This window comes from Primulina eburnea, chromosome 9 (genome assembly GCF_022965805.1).
Source record: "Primulina eburnea isolate SZY01 chromosome 9, ASM2296580v1, whole genome shotgun sequence".
In the NCBI taxonomy this organism is placed as follows: domain Eukaryota; kingdom Viridiplantae; phylum Streptophyta; class Magnoliopsida; order Lamiales; family Gesneriaceae; genus Primulina; species Primulina eburnea.
Genome location: NC_133109.1, coordinates 30653091 through 30674549, shown reverse-complemented (window position 1 = coordinate 30674549; position 21459 = coordinate 30653091). Strand labels below are relative to the sequence as shown.

The 21459-nt window shown below is 37.0% G+C and overlaps 2 protein-coding genes and 1 pseudogene across 3 annotated transcripts; 2 read left to right on the top strand and 1 right to left on the bottom strand.

Annotated features, from left to right (window-relative positions):
- The first annotated feature begins 11704 nt into the window (after positions 1–11704).
- Positions 11705–14551, top strand: LOC140841611 (uncharacterized). Of its 2 annotated transcripts, none has more exons than XM_073209155.1 (8): positions 11705–12289; positions 12493–12597; positions 12685–12750; positions 12842–12907; positions 13471–13779; positions 13879–13936; positions 14032–14200; positions 14298–14551. In XM_073209155.1, exons 1-8 carry the CDS (start codon positions 11987–11989, stop codon positions 14374–14376), a joined length of 1155 nt encoding a protein of 384 aa, XP_073065256.1. In that variant the 5' UTR covers positions 11705–11986; the 3' UTR covers positions 14377–14551. The 2 variants fall into 2 exon arrangements, with proteins under 2 accessions (XP_073065256.1, XP_073065255.1); XM_073209154.1 differs by having other exon boundaries at positions 13867–13936.
- Positions 14552–14911: 360 nt separating this feature from the next.
- On the bottom strand, positions 14912–15926 carry LOC140840886 (mitogen-activated protein kinase kinase kinase 20-like; annotated as a pseudogene).
- Positions 15927–18228: 2302 nt separating this feature from the next.
- Positions 18229–19824, top strand: LOC140840885 (serine/threonine-protein phosphatase 7 long form homolog). The gene is made up of 6 exons (XM_073208040.1): positions 18229–18519; positions 18616–18725; positions 18803–18890; positions 18982–19389; positions 19479–19581; positions 19784–19824. Exons 1-6 carry the CDS (start codon positions 18229–18231, stop codon positions 19822–19824), a joined length of 1041 nt encoding a protein of 346 aa, XP_073064141.1.
- The last annotated feature ends 1635 nt before the right edge of the window (positions 19825–21459 follow it).

Sequence of the window (21459 nt, the reverse complement as noted above, 5' to 3'; positions counted from 1 at the left end):
CCGCAAACAACGGGTGTACGCATAAACATATAGGCAAAAACTTGTGTGAAACGGTTTCACGGGTCGTATTTGTGAGACGGATCTTTTATTTGGATCATCCATGAAAAAGTATAACTTTTTATGCTAAGAGTATTATTTTTTATTGTGAAAATGGGTAGGGTTGACCCGTCTCACGAATTATGATCCGTGAGACAGTCTCACATGAGACTCACTCAAACATATAAGGATCGATCAACTTTACATTTTCATCGTTGAAGTTTTCACGATTTCCTGTAATTTCTCGATTTATAGCAACTCAAGCCTTGAGTTTTGACTCTCGGAATGCAAAGGATTATTATCACCCAAAACTATTTTTAAATTAATTTAACAACATGAATTGATTAAAAATAGAAATATGTATTGAGGATAAGAAAAAGAAAAGAAAGTGAACCAGAAAATGTTTTGCTTGGTGTGTTGTTTTGGTCCCCTCATCTATGAAAAGTGGTTGTGTGAGAGTCATTGATATTGGAGAGTGACTTATCGATGGTTTTAAGGAATCAAAAAAGTTGATGCCAATAAATTAAACTTCCATAAATAATAATACGACAAGCCAATTAATTAGTATTTTCAAATATCCAAAATCCCAAGATAAACACATGATCTCGAGTTTCAAAAATTTCAACAAATTTGACTAATGTATATTTTGGCCCTTTAATTGGTTAAGTTTTATCTTAAAAAATTGATTTTTTTTTTTTTTTTGCATATTCATTCTATGAGATACACGATCTTACATATCGATAACGTCTGATATTATGTCGATACTCCGTTAAAAGTTGGATTCATTGGATTTAATTAGAAGAACAAAACTTTATTTAAACCAATATATGACTGAGAAACAGTTTCATGAATTTTTATTCGTTTACAATAAAAAAAATATTGTTTTTGAGCATGTGATCAGTTGTCTTCCGCGATACCATGCCAATAAAAGCAAGCTATTTTAAAGTTATTCTTTGAACGTATTTGCCTATTTTTTAAATTAAAAAAAAAAAACATACCATTAAATTGGAGTTTAGTCAGATCAAATTAACCATAAAGAACATAAAATTCCTAATGTCGACCGGGCAAATTGGGTAGTAGTCGGGTGTGCAATCTGCCAAGTCGGGTGTTCGGATATATATGCGATTTGAATGCTTTATTGCGAGTTGCTGGTGGTCTGGGAAGATTGAGTTCCCTGTCGCCTGAGGACTAACGCCCGGGATGGTCTGAGTATTAATCCTGAAATCACAGAACGTTAGTGGGGCGCCGGAAATTGTTCCGGCGTATCCACTCCGACGCTCAAGTCAGTGATGCACGCAAAGAAAGACTTAGAGAGAAAATAAGAATATTTGTGAGTGCTTGTGAATATCCAGAGAAGAGTTACCTCCTTGTGTAGTACCTACAGGAGGTATTTATAGATGAGTCAGATAGGTGACTTGCCCGCAAAGTTCGGGTGGTGGCCACGATTCGGGATGGTGGGCCACGTTATAAAACAGTGGACCACGTATCAAGTGTTGACCTTGTCATAGAACGTGGGAAGATGGGTTCCGATATTTCCGGAAGACATGACGATGAGGGAGAGACTGAGCCTCTTTCCCGGGCGCTTTCCACCCGGGTGCCCCTGAGGTGTTTCTGGGACCGGGAAGCTTTTACTCCGGGTGATGGCTTGCCGAGTAGTTCATTGGGGATTCTTCTGACACTTGAGTGCGTAACTCGCCTGGTATCTGAAGATCCGGGATCCTTCTTTTATACCGGCTCTCTGCATGTAGTCGTAACTTGGGATCTCTTCCCTGCTCTCATCTCGCCCGAGTTCGAGTACCCTCCGGATCGGGAGCTTTACCCGGACCCGGGTTCCCTTGGGGGCATCAATTCCAAAAGTAAATTTCGTGTTCTGGGCATTAAAGGATTGATGTAACACAGTATAATAAACAGAAACTGTTATTAATTTTATATATGACGCTCAATGCTCATAAGTCGTGACCATGTTTTAAAACTTAATATCGCAAACATGTTCTTCAATTTTGTGACTTGTGATCACATGAACTGAGTTCGCGAACCAGCTCGAGTCGAGATCGATATAGTCAAGCACCTTTATTTAGCTTATGAGTATTATTCTCGAGCATCTGCTTTGCACCCTTATAATTTTCAAATATGCTTGAAAATACTAAACTCTTTGATGTTATATCTTAATCGTGCACGTAAGCTAAATTGGGAAAAATGCAAATTTTCCGGTTGGCATATTTTGTATTTTAATCTTATAACTTAATGTTTATTTTTTATCCAATAACTTGGATTTTTTTTTTTAAATTATTTTTCACCAGAAATCACTAAATCAATCAAATATTGATTATTTGACATCGTTGTTATCTTATCATGTGACTACAATAAATCTTATATTGTACACATTAAGCAAAAATAAAAAAGAAACGACAAGTTTTTCCCTTTTATTTTGAATATTGGATGTTGCTTTGATTTATTATTTTATTGTTTTTGTTTAGATTTATTTCAAAGTTTATTCTAGTTATATAAACTACATCGATATCATCAATCTTGTGTGTATTATTAATCAATATATGCAGACAAATCAAAAGTTGAGAATACATTTTTAAAAATCAAAAAATTTTGTGACTTCAAATATTAATATTAAAGAATATTAAATAAACTATAAATAAATTCATATTAGATGATAATCCGAAACTTGTTAACAACTATCGATAATCCGAATATCAGACATTCGAATTAAAATTAAGAATAATTGGCTCACGAAACCGATCAAAATGAGTATGACTCCAAGGATTTTACTGGATAAATTTAACTACATTCAGACAAATAAAAATTCGCGAGTACCAAATATTCTAGACTTAGTTTCGTCAAAGACTGGGTCTGCGTGCAAGATTGACAGATGCAGTGTTTACAGAATCAAAAAACCAGTCAAACACATTTCCCCCCGACTTTTCAGAGCATACGTGCAGGGGGTTTGACAAAGGAGACAGACAACATACGATATGCTGCTAGCTTTTATTAGAGGGTTAATTGAGATTCAGTACATTTTGAAAATGGAGTTGGGTTTTAGTACATAGAAAGAGAAATTTTCTTCTAAATTGCCAAATTTGCCCTTTTGCCCTATTTAAGTTTAATTGATCCCCGCGCTTTCGAAAATGGTATCAGAGCATGGTTAATTTATTTCAAACACAAAAATTTTATTATTACTAGTAACTAAATGTATGAGAAGGAGAATTTCGGAAAAATTATGAATCCGAACTTTAGTTCGAGAAGAATAATTTACAAGAACTATTCCAATATTTTGGAAAATACACAAGTATATCTAACTATTGTTAGATATCAGAAACAGGAGAACAAAGGTATGTTCCAATGGTGACCACCAAGTTATGGTATAGATCTGATGGAAACATCAGACATATGACGGTATATGTCATATATCAAGAAATGAAAGGATTTAGGTATCCCCGAAATCATTTCAATCTCTATTCCAGAAACATTAGTTTCCGAATAGAGCTATTCAGATGTTCTATAAAGCATCTGAAACAACTCATTGAATCAGGAAATTTATCTCCTGATGAAAGACAGCAGTGTTTGCAAAACCTTGCATACACAAAAGGTAGACTCTTACAGGCCGAAAAGACCAGATCTTCAATGATCTGTTAAATATGCCAGGGACTACCATCCAGTTCGAAATTGAACTTATTTCCCTGGAAATAATTCAATTAGAACAAGAATTACAGCGAAGTACATGCTTCACTGAACTCGGAACGAAAGGTATGCGTTTACAAGGTCTAAAGAACCGTAAAAACATACTTCAAAATCTACTCAGAAGAAATTCTTCAGAGAACAACGGATCTGTATAGACAGAAGATCTACGAAGGGAAGCAACAGCACCCTCAGGTACGAATTTATGATTCAGAATAATAAATTTCTGGAAATAGTACCAGACTCCTCTAAGCTCTCTCTGGATCTTAGAGAAATACAGAAAACGGTACAAAATTATGGCAATATGCTATATTATGTACCTCAAAGGGTTGAAAAGGTCCTAGAGAAACAAGAAGAAATTCTTGAGATCTTAAAGGATATTCAAACAAGAATACAGAAACTAGAACAACAGCCAAGTTCTAGTAGAAGATCTTCAGGAGGTTGGTTACCACCATCCTTTGGTACCGAACCTTTGTTACATCAACAAGGGAAGTCCAGAGTGGTGTCAAAACCTTTAACTGAAGAAGAAAAGATGATCAATCTAATCAAGTCTGTCTCAGAAAAGAAATTGATCTGATGACAACTCTAGAAAGGATGGGTTTAGAGGATCTACAAGAACTTGCGGAGTCTTTCGCAAATCTCAAAGTAGTAGATCTAAAGATGAATACAGCAGTAGGTGAAACATCACCTGCAATAACCTGGTCATCTTCTCAGGAACCACCAAGGGAAAGTATGGGATCTCATGATGTAAATATGAGAGAATCTCAGACTGATTTCCATACTGGTGGAGGATCACACCCAGCGGGAACCAGGGCAAGGAGAGCTCAAATTCCTTTGCACCAAACACCCTATGGAAAAACTGTTTTAGATCCTATACATCCTTACGGGGTTATGCTTAACCTTGATGTATTGGACTTCAAAAACAGAGAAGATCTCATAGACGATTGGACATCTGCTATGAGGATTGCAGCAGGAACACTTGATCTCAACAAAGAAGGATTCATTAAACTTTTGGAAATGAGTCTTATGGGATCAGTAAAAATTGCTTGGGACATGACTTCAGCAGACATGAAAGAGTCAGTCCTAGTGGGGGAATCTCTTAGTGAGATCGCTGGAAAGATGGCTACCCTATTCAAAGCACACTTTATAGGGGTAGACTATTTCAATAGTCAAGATACGGAGAAGAAGAAAAAATATACTCAAGCTCTGTATAGTCTTGAATTACATGATATATGTTTGGTAGATGAATACATTATGTTATTCACCAAATATAGATGGAATTCAGGAGTCGAAGAAGATATAGCTATGCAGCTTTTCTTCGCAAAAATGCCAAGTCCTTGGAGAGAAATGCTCATAAGGGAATACGTACCTGGTAATCCAGATACATTGGCAAGAAGAGCCTCTTTCCTTAAAGGAAAATTGGCAGAATGGTGTCATATGGCAGCGTTACAAAAGAATTACAAACGCCTAAGGGGTATCAACAAAAGAACTCCTTTGTGTTGTAAGGAAAATGATCTTCCAACTATTATTGGAAGTAAACCACAGAAGCATAAAAGGAGAAGTTTTAGGACTCATCCCTATGCACGAAGTGGAAGAAGTTCTTGGAAACCAAGATCTGTTTGGTCCAGACAGAAAGCCAGATCTTATAAATCTGGACAGAGAAGCGGACCATCAAGAAGTAGGATATCGTCCCAGGCATCGAGTTCATCTCGAAGCACAGGAAGAACACCTACAAAGAAAACTTTCAGAAGAGCTCATACGCGAGCCAATGAAAGTTTCAAGGATTGTAATTGCTGGACATGTGGAACAAGAGGTCATATCTCGACCAACTGTCCAGAAAATGAGAAAAGAGGCATTAAACGCTTCGATCCTACTCCGGATATAGAAGATGCAGTTTATTACCAAGATCTCATTCAAGTATACCGATTTGAGGACATTGCCTCAGATGAGAGTATATATGAAGAAGAAGAAGTCTTAAGTCAGGAAGAATCTGATGGAACAGAATCGGAATCTGACTGAAGACGAGGTGTTTCGACACGAAACACATGAAGATCTGTCTGGGTTTTTTAGCCAGACAACAATATCTCATAACATGGTTCAAAGAATCATGAGAGAAAATCCAAGTCTACAGAGATACCAAGGTTTCTCTGCAGGACAGGTAGAAAAGTTCTTAGGAAGTCTTGGCCTAAGAAGCAGAAAGCATCACCTAATCTATAAAGTTTCTAGAAGGGAAATGGCAATCCCGATGGAACTTACAGGAAATAGAATGGAGATGCAGTTAATTCCTTCCGAAGAAATTAAGGAGGAATTACAAAAACTCAAGAAAGAAGTAGCAAGGACTATGTCCTGGATTCATATCGGAGCAATCCAAATTATGATAAAGGCTACTTTCAAAGAAGGAATAGATTCACCTATCGATATTGCTATTTGCGATAAAAGAATGGGGAATCTACAAGATTCAGTACTGGGAACAATCTCAGGAAACCTCTGTGCAGGAAAAATTGTAGGGGTAATCTATCCAAGGATAGCCTACAACCTGGCAGATCGAGATTTCAGCCGAGCCTTGACACTACATCAGAACTTCAAGGAAAAAAGGCTGATGAAAGAAGGTAATAGGCCATATTCTATTACCTATCAAATTTCATATGCTCTATCTAATACACATCATTCTGAATTGTTTATTAGAAACGAGTTTATTGAAATCCCTGAAATATTCGGAAAGGTTGCTCAGGCAATTTATCCAGAAAGAATTGAGTTTCCTTTAATACAGGAAACAGATATCCAGATCCAAGACAAACCGATTCTACAGAGGAATCAAAGTCTTAGATTGGAATCAAGAAGACTATCTTTTCAAGGAGATAGAATTACAAGTTACAGATGGGATAAAAGGCCTGTCATAGAAACCCAACAGGAGCTGAAAAGTTTTTCTACAATAGGAAAACTTAGATGCCCAGAAGGGTGGAAGGAAGTAGAAATAGTATTTGACATTACAAAGCAAAGGAATCAATTTCCTTGTAATTCAATATACTATTTGGAACAACCGATGATAGGAACTTACCAAGGACTGATTAATATCGGAGAATTGGAGGTTCATATTCAAGGAATTTCAGGAAAAGAATCAGATCGACTGATTCTTGGACTAGAGTTTCTCGAGGAACATAAACCTTGGAAACGTCTAGAATATGGAATGGAGTTTATGGCAGATGATAAAATGTGGAAAATCCAATGACCACAAGTCCATTCTCCATATACATTCCAGTAGGAATGTTGTATGAACAATATAAGGCAGAATACTTTGCTGCATATATTGATTCAGGTGCTGGAATATGTACAGCAAAACGAGGAGTTTTTCCAAATAATTTGGAAGAAGAGTTACCCAAGATTGCTGGAAGAGATTTTTCCAGAAGAATCCTAATCTTATGTAAAGGAATAAAAATGACTGAAATCATGATTGGCGGTGCTGGACAAACACCTTGGTACAAGGTAAAGACACCACCAATTTATTTTCATGATACAGGAGCTGACATATTGTTAGGAAATAATTTCCTACAAATGTTCAAGTCCTATACACAAGAAAATGAGACTAGAAGATTAGTGTTCACAACACCATGTGCTCACAAAATCATAGTCCAGAGACTTAGAGAGGCATTTTACAGAAAATTGCCAATCCAGTTTCGCAGCAAGCGTGGTGATTCAGGAAAACTTCTGAACCCAAAAATGAAGGATTCAAGACGGTTTGGAGAAACAATGCTCCAGTTAAGAGCAGATAAGGAACTCCAACCAGAAGATATAGAATGCCTTAAGATAACTCTACATACAAATGAAGTAGAGTTTGAATCTAAGGTATCACTGGAAGATGTCAAGAAAAGGATCAAAGAAAATTACAATGAAGATCCCTTGGCATGGTGGGACAGAAATCAACTCAGAGCTTGCCTTAAGATTAAGGAAGGCAAAGAGTATGAATTTGTCCGTTGTAAACCCATCCCAATGAACATCATTGATCAGAGGGATATGCAGATTATAATCAAGGAACATTTGGACCTTGGATTAATCAAAGCAGGAATGTCACCATATAGCAGTCCAGGTTTTCTGGTAAGAAATCATGGTGAGATTAAACGAGGAAAACCCAGATTGGTTATTAATTATCAAGAAATTAATAAGATTCTGGAGTTTGATGGGTATTTTATACCTAGTAGAGAACACTTGATTAGTTGCATTCGCAATGCCAAGATATTCTCTAAATTTGATTGCAAGTCTGGATTCTATCAAATACGGATGCAGGAAGAAAGCAAGAAATTCACAGCTTTCTCCACACCTCAAGGACATTATATTTGGGAGGTATTACCAATGGGATTGGCTAACTCACCCCAAATATTTCAAAGAAAGATGGATAATCTTTTCAAAGATTATTTCAAGTTTATGTTTGTTTACATCGACGATGTTTTAATAGCATCCAAAGATATGAATGAACATGTTAAACATTTGGAGATTTTCTCTAAAATTTGCAAGAAAGAAGGACTGGTTTTATCTGAAAAGAAAGCAGTCATCGCTACAAGAAAGATTGAATTCCTCGGAATTGAAATCGATGAGTCAGGAATAATTCTGCAAGAACACATAGTCGAAAAAGTGCAGAATTTTCCAGAAAGTCTCAAAGACAAGAAGCAACTTCAAAGTTTCTTAGGAGTCGTTAATTTTGCTGGGATGTTTATAAAAAACCTAGCAAAACACAGGAAAGTGTTCAGTCCATTGTTGAAAAAAGATGCTAGATTTATATGGACAGACGAACACACAAAAGGACTTATCCATTTAAAAAAGGTTTGCAAAAACCTTCCAAAGATGGCTATTCCTCAAGATGAGGATGATCTGGTATTGTATACCGATGCCAGTGATCATTGGTGGGCTGCAGTATTAACAAAGCTCACACCAGATGGAGAACAACCATGCAGATATTGTAGTGGGTTATTCTCAGATGCAGAAGCCATAAGATGGCATATCAACGAAAAGGAATTTTATGCAGTAAAGAGGGCTTTTGAAAAATGGCCGTTATTTTTACTTGCAAAGAAATTCACTTTGAAAGTTGATAACACTCAAGTTAAAGCCTTTTTAAGAAATAAAATTGAGTCTAAACCTGAGAAGGCTAGATTATTACGATGGCAAGCTTTGTGTCAAAATTATATTTTTGATATTATGATAATAAAATCTCATGAAAATATTCTTGCAGATTTTTTAACAAGAGATGGACAGCATTGACATTGATGCTATTATCAAGATGCAGAGGCATTTAAGGGAACACCTTGAAATGCTTCAAACCGAGTTCAACAAGTTAGCTGTTAACGCAGAAGTTGCGGGAAGGCTACAACAAGCTGATAAGAGAATTGTCTCTGATCGAATTACAGGATGTTTACAGGCATATACTCAGTTATGGTCTGTAATGCAAAGGCCTATCCTCCAGGGCATTGAGAGACCACTGGTTTCTCAAATGGAGAGTTTTCGAGTACAGGGCTCTATACCTGTAGCAGGGGATTCAAATACCCCTTGCACAAGTGTTAAGTCGGGATCATCACGAGATGAGTCGGCTGAAACAAAAATTGAGACTCCTGATCCTTATCTTGAGTCCTCAAGTCAACCCTTCACCTCGGGGACTGAAGAGGGAGAGATCAACCTTAGGCCTTGTATTGACAAAGGCAAAGCTAAGGTTGGTACTAATGAAGGTGTAATTTCTCCAATTCAGGATTATCAGCAGAAATGGGAGAAATTAAAAACACGTATTGGCATTAACCCAGCTACAAATAGGGTTGATGTTTCGGGAAAATATCCAAGGGTATGGATGAAACCTAATTCATATCCCAAGGAAGTTAAAGCTTGGTATGAATTTGGGGCTCTTGCCTCAGTTTATACTACGTCACCCAGCTTTCCGGAGATTTCATGTTTACCAAAATGGATCCAGGAAGCTGTTCACGAAACTTGGGCGAATAATGACTATTTGTCCAGAGGAGATATTCTGGAGTTGTATTTTTTCAGTGCAGCACCAGAACCAGCAGGGAAAGGCACACATGAAGCCTTTCATTTCATCAAGCTAAGGAGGCCAGATTTAAACATCCAGAAATTCATCAAGGACCCTCCAACAGAAGAAACACCCCTGGTGTCTTCAATTAACGAAGATGATATTTCTACCAGAAGAGCTTGGGGTATTTGGGTCTGTCTCACTGAGATGGACAAAGTTAAGTTTCCGTTCAAATTCTACAATCATTCAGTGAACGGATCATTCCTGTTAAATACCATGACAGGAAAAACAACAAGTTTTGCAGAAGATTTATTTGAGAAGAAAAGAAATCTTTTGTGGAACAGCAAGCTACCGGCAAGCAAAGAGACTCGCCGAAAGTTCTGCAATATGGCACACATAGGAAGATGGTCGGAGAACATCTGTCCTGAGTGCCAAATTCAGAAAGAACCAGAGTTCGGTAAAGGTTTCAAACCGAGATCTGATCGGAAATATTTTACCGAAGCAAGAACAAGTAGAGAAGGACCACATGCACATTTTCCTCGAGGATACAAAAAACCAAAGATTCCTCGACAAACTTAAAAGGGACATGTGACCCTCCATTACAAAAAGCAGGACCACTATCATGTGAGTGATAGAATCAAGACAACCACTAATTAGTGGTAAAAAACAAATGGACCACCAATAATAAATGGTGGATGACTCAGCAAGCATTGGATACCCATCTAAAAGGAATCCAATGAATAAAAAATTTAACTGGTCCCGAAAAATTCATCCATAAATAAGGACAGAATGAAAACCAGTTAACATACGAGGATCAAAACTTAAAAATGTATCGAGTATATTTGAAAGTTTTGAAAAGAAGGTTAACATACAAGAGGAAAGAGGCAGAAGCTCTTAAATGGTTAGTAAATCATTTTAAAGAGTATAAAAAAGACGAAATTACTGCCGATATCCTGGAAACTCATCGTCAATGGTACCTGAAAGAGATAAAAGAGGATGAGAAGTTAATGTCCAGATTAATAATCTAGACAGGGACCCTTCAACCACTACATGGTCCCCAAGCAAGCTGTAAAGGCTAATGAAGATTTGAAATCCGAGTTTCAAATCCGAAAAAGCCTTCTATAAATAAGGCAGGAAGAAGGAAGTGAAGATCATCAAATATTTTCTCCATTTCTTTCATACAAGGTTGTAATATTTTCTTTCAAGTTTTATGTGTGTGAAGAATTCAGCTACGATAAGTAGCTAAAACAAGTTTCTCCTCCTCTACAGGAGGTTACTATGTAATATATAAATGTTTGTGTTTGAATAAAAGAGATCTTTTGCTCTAGCCCCTCTCATGTATTATTTTCAAAATTTCATCCTATACTGTACACCTTAAGGTAGGAAACGAATTAAGGTTGTGTCAAGTGCTGCTGAAGGAATCTACGTCAGTAACCATAGGTTGCGATCGCGTGGTTAGACTGTGAGGAGCAGTCTGTAAAATACGGTGGATATAACCCGGTGGCACTCCGGTCAAAGAGGTATATGATTTAATTTACTTTACGGAAGCATGATGGGCCGTTATTTTAAAAGAAAACTCAATTATTTAAAAAGGGATAGGAAGGGTATTTTAGGAATTTGGGTACCAAAACCAAAGTTTATAAAAAATGGGTACTGATACACAAGTTGCCCTTTATTAGATGCATGTCAAAATCTCATGATTTAATTTTTCTCATTAGTTCTTGGAATGGGTTTATTTCAAATTAAAGAAAATCCAGTTATTATTTTCGATTCTAAAATAGTGTTTCGATGTGTAATTAACTCGAAATTATTAGTTTATATCGATGCGATTAAAATTTATTGATGTTGAATTGAAATGTGCTGATAAAATAAAGAAAGACAATCTCTGTTAGATTCCAAACAAAATCTAAAAAGAATTTATAAAAATCTACATTTATAATTTGACTGTTTTAAAATCTACGCAGTGGAATTCCATCTTTCTCACCACCAGCTCTCCTGCAAATAAGTACACTGCATATTTTGCTTTTTGCAGTTCCTTTTTCTCTCATAATCACACGCTCCCGCACTCCAAGCAACCTTTATCAGAGACCTCCAGCTTCACCAAAACACTGTCCAAATGGGTTTCTTTCTCGTAACTTTTCCACAGAGTCAAAAAAGATGAAAAACCAAGAAAGATATAAAGGCCCTTTTGGACTTGTGTTCTTTGATCCCTTCTTTTGAGCGAAAAAAAAGGAGCAGACTTTCACGTGTAAATTATCGATGGCCAATCTTTATGATACTGGAAACAAGTGTTGTTCATCTTCTTCTCCTGTGGAGCCTGATGACATTTCACTTTTTCTCCAGCAATTTCTACTCCGTTCTTCTGGTAATGTTGTGGTGGAGAATCGTGAAGCCGGGGTTGGTATTGTTTCGGGTTCGGGTCTGATTCCTGCGTCCGATTTGCGTTCCGGGCTGAACTTGCCGGCAGGGGGTTGTTTCCCGGTAGGCGCGGTGGTGAATGTCGCGTCTTCTTCTGTTGGGACGCTGGATAACGATCCAGATGATTATGACTGCGAAAGCGAGGTACTAAACATTTAGCTTTGTTCTTGCCGTTGTATTTGTATTCTTACATCTTATGATTATTTCAGTTGAAATCATGTTTTATTTTTATTGTTGAGAGTGCAATATACACGTATTTTGTTGTATGCCATCTGATATGGAACAGTGGACGATAAGCCATCGGAACAAGCCAAGAATGACCGTTTCGATATTATTATTACGTGTAGGAAGCCATTGAAGCATCGATGGAAGAAACAGCGCCAAATCTAAGACACCAGAGAAATTCATCCAAGAGAAGCAGAGCTGCTGAAGTTCATAATCTTTCAGAAAAAGTTGTATTCAATTTGCCTTTCCAGACTTCGAATTATATACATGTTTTACCTTCGATAAGTCTTGATGTTGTTATATTCGTTTGACAGAGGAGGAGAAGCAGGATTAATGAGAAAATGAAGGCATTGCAAAATCTGATACCGAATTCGAACAAGGTTAGGAAAAACCTGAACTTGGTGTTCGATTTCATGTACTCGCTTTTAGGTAATTAGAATGGTGATTGGGCGATATCTTGATTTTCTCCAGACGGACAAGGCTTCGATGCTTGATGAAGCGATCGAGTACCTCAAGCAGCTTCAGCTCCAAGTACAAGTGAGTAGAGTGTCGGCTTCTTGTTTTCCAAATGGAAATTATTTATGTTTGGATTGAAAGCTGTGTGTAAACCTTTGTGTAGCATGTAATTTATTGTCGGTTAATGATCCAATATCTAATAGTATCATCTAGTTCTAATGAAAGTGTAAAGCTAACTCGAAATCACCCCTCTTTCTGAATACGAATGAAGAGCTCTGGGTCGATTGTAAACCATATATAGACGTTAAGTTTGATAACATTTGTTATGTCTCAACGTTTCGGAGCTCGCTACATTTAAGAGTTGTCTCAAAACCCGGTGTTAAATTTTTATGTAGATATATGAAGCTGTTTAAACATCCACTGAAATCGGGCTGCCTAATCATGTATTTCGTTATTTCTTCCCCAAGGATAAGCCACACTTAGTCTAGTTTTACTTGAGAAAGGAGACCATTAAAATACTTGTATCAAGCAATATCAACTGCATTTTTTTCAAGAATGATCACTCTGGTTAATTTGTTTTTATGAAATTTTTGTCTACAATTAAATGTTAAAATCATGTTTTATGTACCAATCCAATTCACCAGATGCTAACAGTGCGAAATGGATTAAGTATGTACCCTATCTGCCTTCCTGGGATGCTGCATCCGAATCAAATCCCTCAAATTAGACCAGACAGCTACGAGGGAACTAGATCCTTAAACACGAACATGACAAAAGCAGTTCCCATTGATCAAGAAACCTCGACTGAAGCCATACTCAGTCTACAAAATGATGGTATTGAAGGGATGCCAGTTCCCGACTTCTCAACCATGATCAATTCGAGAACATCTTTTCAAATGGATTCCTCAATCCGGGCAAATTTCGGACCAATCCAGTTGCTCAAATCTTCGTCAGTAAGCTTGGTTTTTGCCTTTTTGGGATGCAACCTATCAATTAGTTTATAGATTAATCTGAAAATTTAATGTTTCTTACATGTGAAGGAAATTTGTCAGGAGGAGGTTCTACATTTTAAACGTCGAATCGAGGATTGCCTTCCGAGTACTATGACAGGTGAACGATACGCTTGCGCTCATTAAATAATCAGTTGCATGTCTGCACGTCATATCGTTGGATCTTCTAACCTTCTCTTCTACATGAAATTAAAGCCTATCGAGTAAGTTCTGAAGGAAACACTTCCATTCCATTCGAAGCACAACCATCCAATATCAAGTCAAATGCGGTAGAGCTCTCATGCTTCCCCAGAGAAGACCTTTTAGGCAGCAGCATGAACCAATCGTGTTTGGTTAACACAACTTTTTCACAACATTTTACTGGGTAAGTGCTCATTTCTCTGGGCGTGTCGTTGATCTTCATGGTTTTTGTTCTTGTTCAACCTTGATGGGTGGTCATGCTTGCTCTTTTCAAATATCAGCTCACATAATGAAATCAGGATGCGTAGCGGGATTGGTAAATTGGAAGGCCATGAATTCTGTTTTGATGGTTCAAGTTAGAAAGTTAATGCATCCGCCATTACTTTTAAAGGGCAGCAATCTTTTGGTCGAAGTTGTAGTTGTGCCGGTGGTTGATTCTTTTTATGTACTAGACTTGAGCAAACTGGTTGAGTCATGTTATATCTTAGGTTTGAGTATTGTACTTGGGGAAAAAGTTTATTTGCAAAAATATCAACTGGATCAGATGAACCCAAAAAAAAAACCCCCCACCTATTAAATATTGTGCTCGACGAGGATCGATTTTTATCATATTAAACTGGTTTTGGAGTAGTACTCGAGGTCGTCAATCTTCATTCCTATATGATGATTTTGCTTGCAACTTGAAACATAGCAGCAAATGTACATTTAAGCTATATATGATGAGGAATAATTTTGATGAATTGAAGATTGTGTACAGTACCAATGTATGAATCCTACAATCTCTTTACTCTTATGTACAATTATTTTTAAAAAAAAAATCAAAGAATTTCTTTGTAAGAAAAATAATAAAACCATTGGAGATCTTCGAAAATGGGACCATATGCTATCTTTCACCTCAGGGTGATCCCATTTTCGGTAACAGACCAATCAGGATTTTGATCACTCCAAAGGTGCTCGATGCTGATGACTCCCACTCCGGAAAATCAAATGGGCATGTAGGAGAGATTAAAGCTTTGCTTCTTCTAAAATCAAAATCTTGATCATTTGAAACAAAGGGATGATTCAGGAGCATTTCAGCTGTCCATCGTTTTCTTGGATCCCTCACCAAGCATTTTCCAAGAAAATCTTTCCCTTGCTTTGATTAACTTTGAGGAACCTCAGGCAACTCTTCACCCGCGCCAATTCTAAGCAGCAGCCCCGCCACATCGGAGCACTGGCATGCCGGAGTTCCCGTGACCATCTCTGCCACCGCGCACCCGAGTGCCCAAATATCCGCTGGTGCCCCCTGTTTTCCAACAGTGACAATCTCCGGCGACATGTACAGTGGCGTGCCCCTCAATTCACACCCTGAAAAATTCTCTTTTAGTCCACCAGCCCGTTTCGCCAACCCGAAATTGGCAATCTTTACTCCATTCGGGCCCAAGAGAATGTTTTGAAGCTTGATATCACAGTGCACGTAGCCCAACTTGTGGATATAATGTATTCCTCTGAGCAAAGCTTTTGTATACCGCCGGATTTCTGATTCCGGCAGGCTCCTGTAACCGGAATTCTTGATTTTATCAGCCAAAGAGCCACCGGGAGCGTACTCCAACAACACATTGTACAATTTGACGCCATTTTCGTACGAAAAGCTGTCTCCGAAGCAACTCACAATTTGTGGGCAATCTTTTAGCGCCTCCAAAATCAGCTTCTCGTTCATCAGTGAAGAACAATGCATGACCCCACAAGACTTCACCGCCATCAATGGCGGGAACAGAGAAGTTCGTCTCTGGCCATCGCTAAATTCACCGTATCAAAACTCCCACGTCCCAATCTTTCACCGCGAACCCAATCCATGGCCGATTTGTGGCCCTGAAATCAGAACCTTTGGATATCTAAAGAGACGAAGGCCACTACTTGAACACTGATTTTGAAAACAATGTTTCGCGGGAACCTGAAACAACAACTGCGGCGGTAACTAGTTTTCCACATGCTATTCAACCCCATTCCAAGTTGATAGATGTCTCCCCCAGATTATATAGACCCTATAAATCCAGGCCAAATAAATGTTAAATTTTGGCCTGGATTTATAGGGTCTTTTACCAGATTATAACAATTTTTATTCTCCATTAACAATCTACGGTAGTTTTCAAAAACTTATTAAAATATTGTTAAAAAAAGTAAAACTTCTAGTCCCCGCCCTTCCAAATGGGGGAGTAATTGTTTCACCTCCCCCGGGGAGGCGAGGAGGGTAGAAATTAATTTTAAATTCTCCCCCGCATGTCGTACAGACGGGGGAGAGTTAATTAATTTATACCCGCCTTTTGCATAGGCGGGGATATAATTTTAAATTATAAAATTTCAAATGTTTGTTCGCTTATTGCAGTGGCGGGCGAATTTAAATATTTTTAAAGTAGAATTCTAATATATATATACATGAGAAGTTCACTTACATTTTGTATTCAAATGTTTGTCACTTATATTATGTTCAAAGGTTTGTCGGTATGAATTTGATTTATTTTTCGTCTCAAGTTTTTTAAATAAAATTTTGAATTCTAATAATTTTTATACCTTATATCTCTTGATTTATTTCAAGAAGTGTAGATATTGGTATTATCGTGTCTATCTTATTAAAAGATAAGTAATATTTCTAAGTGTTGTTAAAATTATTTGTATTCTATTAATTTTTTTGATGGTTGTATTATATTAATTTTAATTTATGTTTAGAAATTTTTAATTTTAATTCGTTAAAATTATTATCCTAATTTTTGTTATGATATATTTATTTGTTAATTTGTTATCATAAATATTATTGAAGTGTTTTTATTTATTATGTTTACGTAAAAATGATATATTTGTTTAGAGAGATTTTAAAATGACCTTCTACACATGTATGTTTATGATCAAATTTAATTTTAAGTTAGTTTTTAAAACTAGCACTTAATTAAATTAAATTCCAATTATATCCTTTGAATCATTTTCAAAGTGACACAAAACACGTTAAATTAAGTCCAATAAGAGGGATTATTTCCTATTATCATCATAATTAAATTTGATATTAGATTAAATAACTAATCAAACTAACATATTAATTATGTTAATTGCTAAATATGTTAATTAACTTTTTACATTGTTTTTATGTATACATACGTTGTTGATATAAATAATCATTTCACAATTCTATTCAAACTATTCTTTAAGAATTTAAATTTTAGATCTAATATTTTGTAATATTTCATATTAAATTTATTACTTTGTATGTAGTAGCATTTTTTTTTAAGATTAGATCTAATATTTTGTAATATTAATAATTTGTAAAATGTAGAAGAAAAAATTATGATTTAGTAGTATCATTTAATTAAAATAGTAGACATAAATAATAAAATAAAATCTAAAAAATTTATTAGACATGAATTTAATCATTGAGATAAACTTTTATATGTTTATTATTTTTTAGTGTTAAATTAAAGATCACGTAATATAATATATTTATTTCAATTATTATTCGAGAAATTTTAGGGAATAAAATGGATCAAATGTTTTTTGATAAAAAATAATTCACTAAGTTGTAATAGTGAAAAAAGTAGTTGACGATTATAAAATAATGCAATGCTATATTATAAAATCTTTAACAAACAAGAATATTTTAAAAAATAGTGTCTTAAGATGGACTATAATAATTAAATTTATATCAATTAAATCGCAATGAAATTATATAAATATGTATTTAGTTCTAACTGGTAATTTTTTAAATATGAAATACAGATGGAATTTAACGCTGGACCAATAGATGGTAGTGTTTTATATAGACAAGAAACTCATATATCAAGTGTCATTTCAAAAAACTATATGGATATAACTTTAAGGGGGCGGAGATCCGACAATATTATATCCAAATTGTGTGAATATAGAATACTACATCATCGCGTTCTTACACGTTTAAATGATATGGGTCTTTATGGCATTATTCGTTGCGGATTCTTCAAATATGATAATCATTTGATTACGGCTCTCATTGAAAGATGGCGTAGAGAGACTCATACATTTCATCTTCGTGTTGGTGAGGCAACAATAACGTTGCAAGATGTTCAGCTAGTATGAGATCTAAATATTAACGGTTTTGCTGTTACTGGCGTTGACGAATCTTTTAAGCCACACGTGTGGAAAAGTCAATGTGCTGAATAGTTGGGTTTTATGCCACACGTAAATCAATTCAGAGGTAATAAATTGGTAATGTCAGTGCTGGATCAATATTGTAGATCAATTTTGATCAACGATAATAGCACACATGTAGAAGTTGAGCGGTATACTCGGTGCGTGACATTGATGATTATCGGAGGATGTATGTTACCTGATTCAGATGGTTGTTCCGTAAATTTGATGTACTTACGTCTTCTCCGAGACACGAATCAGGTTTCAAAATACAATTGGGGAAGTGCTGTACTAGCATTCCTCTACCGTGAACTGTGTACTGTATCAACTATCGGCAAAGGTGAAATAGCAGGACCAATTTTCATTTTACAGGTATATATAATTTTAGCAATTTTTGATTATTTCATAACATATTTTTCCATTGCACATTTATTACTATTATATTTCGTTTATGTATTATTGTTGTAGGTTTGGGCACTTTCTAGAATTACCTTTCTTTGTCCAGATCCATTTGGTGACATTCCAGATGACGATGATCACAATGACCAAATTCTTCTATTTCCTCCATTTGGTGAAAGGTATATTTATAAATCTTTGGGTAAATGTATTTTCGTGATGTTGATTGCAAATCTATTCCCAATTTCATTTCATACAGGTGGAACCGTAGTTTCACGTGGACACATACTACGAATCACTCAGTGCGAGTGATTCGTGGTTTGTTGGATAAGATAGAGCCAAATCAGGTAGTTATCAAATAATTAAATATATTAATTACTAGTTATATATGTGTAAAAGTTTTCATCGTAGTTGATTTTCCTATTTCATTCATTGTAGTTCAAATGGGTGCTATATTCTAATGAATTTGACAAAGAATATTGGTGTTCGGTGTGCCCGCTTATATGTTTCAACATTGTGGAGATGTACCGCCTAGCCCGAGTTCTCCGACAATTTGATCAGTTGCAGCACATTCCAAGGCCAGCGTTTGATGGGGATGAATTTCACGAATGCACCCGACAAGGTAGGCGAAACTATAATTGGGCCGAACATCATAAAAACAACATATGTGCATGGAATGATAGGCTCAATTTGATTGTTGAGGGTGAACCGACAAACGGAAATGTAGGTATGACACGTCAGTATGCGATGTGGTATGATAACATAACTCGTCGTTTCACAACCCCTATCGATCCGCAAGCAGAATATGGTTATAGACCCGGTGATGCAACTGTGAGATGTGTTATGGTAAGTTTGTTGTAACCTATTTTTTATTCCAATTGAAATTACAGTATTTTAAATATTTTCGCATTTAATGATTTTGTTTATGTTTTCAGATGAACGAGGCAGATGTTTTGAGGAATTGGTTTCGTGGACTATCATTACAAGAGCAGCCTCGTGAGGCACTGGAGTCTGCTATCACAGAAACTATAAAAATTGGTGAGAGATTATGTGATATGCTAGATAGTACGTCGGAGCCACGTCAATTTCAAGAGTTGCCTCATCCTCATCCTCATCCTCATCATACTATCAAGAATCATCACATTCACATCATTTTGAAGAGTCGTCTCATCCACATTGGGAGTTTAATAATGATGCAGGAACTTCTCGGGCTACAGATTACCATGCTTCATCAACACAGGTTCACACATACGAGGATCATGGTTTCCAAACTCCGAATGACGCATATTGTAGTGACCCGTTCCAGAATCACCTACTAATCAAGAACTTAAGCATGCGATTAACTTAAAAATAATAATCAGAGATAACAGCGGAAAAAGTCAACAAACTAAAGTTATACAACCCAACTGAAGTCCAGAACAACTCAGAATAAAACATGCGATACAACCATATCGAATAGAAAATCACTAAAAGCTAAACCAACCGGCAATCTCAACGTCCTCCTCCTGCTCCTCCGGAGCCATCCAACCTGAGTCCTGCCCCGTGGGAATGGGGTGTCCAAGAATAAACAAAACCGAGGACGTGAGCGATAAGAACGCCCAGTACAAAAGTATGAGTATACAAACCTATATGAAATGCACATGCTATGATATGATACCAGGGTAGTCAAGAAACAGGAGTCACAAAAGGATCTCAACAATGCTCAGTCTAGAGGCGCCAAGTGGATAGTGCCGCGCGGTACACCTCTGGGTCACTGCATCCACTACAAGACAGACGTGGACCTAAAATGTCCCGGACCACCGAAGCCCTCCCGACCCGTCGGCCACTGTGTACTCTCGGTGTCCATGCGTCCACAAGACAGGGCTGAGCGGCCCCAAGATATAGCTTATCTCGAAAGAGATACAGCTCAACAGCAAAGGCTATCTCGAAGGAGAATACGGCTCAACATGAAATGCAACGTGCAGTAATAAACGTGACATAATAGCATGCATCATATGACATATATCAATGCACCACATAATCATGCAACACATATAAGAATGTATACTCAACCAGGATATCTCGGATAGTACTTTCGTACCTCTATCACAGCAATCCTAATCCACTGGAACAACCAGACAACAGGTCTAATCCAAGCCTATTCATCAAGTGAAAACCATCACTAAACTTATCTACCAGACTTAACTAGATAATCCTGAGATAAATACTGATAAAATTCCAAACCTTCGTCCGTCGCTAGCCCGCTGATGCCGCTAGCTCCCAACTAGAGCACAGCTCTGCTACAAGACCAGCAGCTCCCCGCTAGTGCCCAAATCTCGGAACAAGACTAGAACCTGTCAGAAACGACTGAAATGCTATGGAATTCTCTGAATTGGCGAGTCAAAATGAGGAAATCCGACCACTATTTATAGGCCATGTTCGGATCCTCCGAACACCACTTCGGAACGTCCGAACTCTACGTGTCCATAGGCTCTTGACAGCTCATGTTCGGATCCTCCGATCATACACTTCGGACCGTCCGAACATGCACGTGTCCATCGACTCTTGACACCTCATATTCGGATCCACCGAACTCACTTCGGACCTTCCGAACACTTCGTTGCTACCGAACCATCTTCGGTCCGTCCGATCATGACTCGGTCAAAATTACACATTAAACCTTCTTAATCACCAATAATCCGTTAATTACCCAATTTGGGATTCGGGCTACTACATTCTCCCCCCCTTAAAAACGATTTCGTCCTCGAAATCAGGCTTAGAGAATGAACAAAACGAAACAACCCTCCAATGACAGAGCAGTTTGATTATTCACAATTGAGGATTCCTTTATATCACTACTTTCTGTCCCACCATCCGATTTGTCACGCTCACAAGAATCCAAAAGAATCCCCTTTTTTGTTTCAAAGCCTTCTTTCT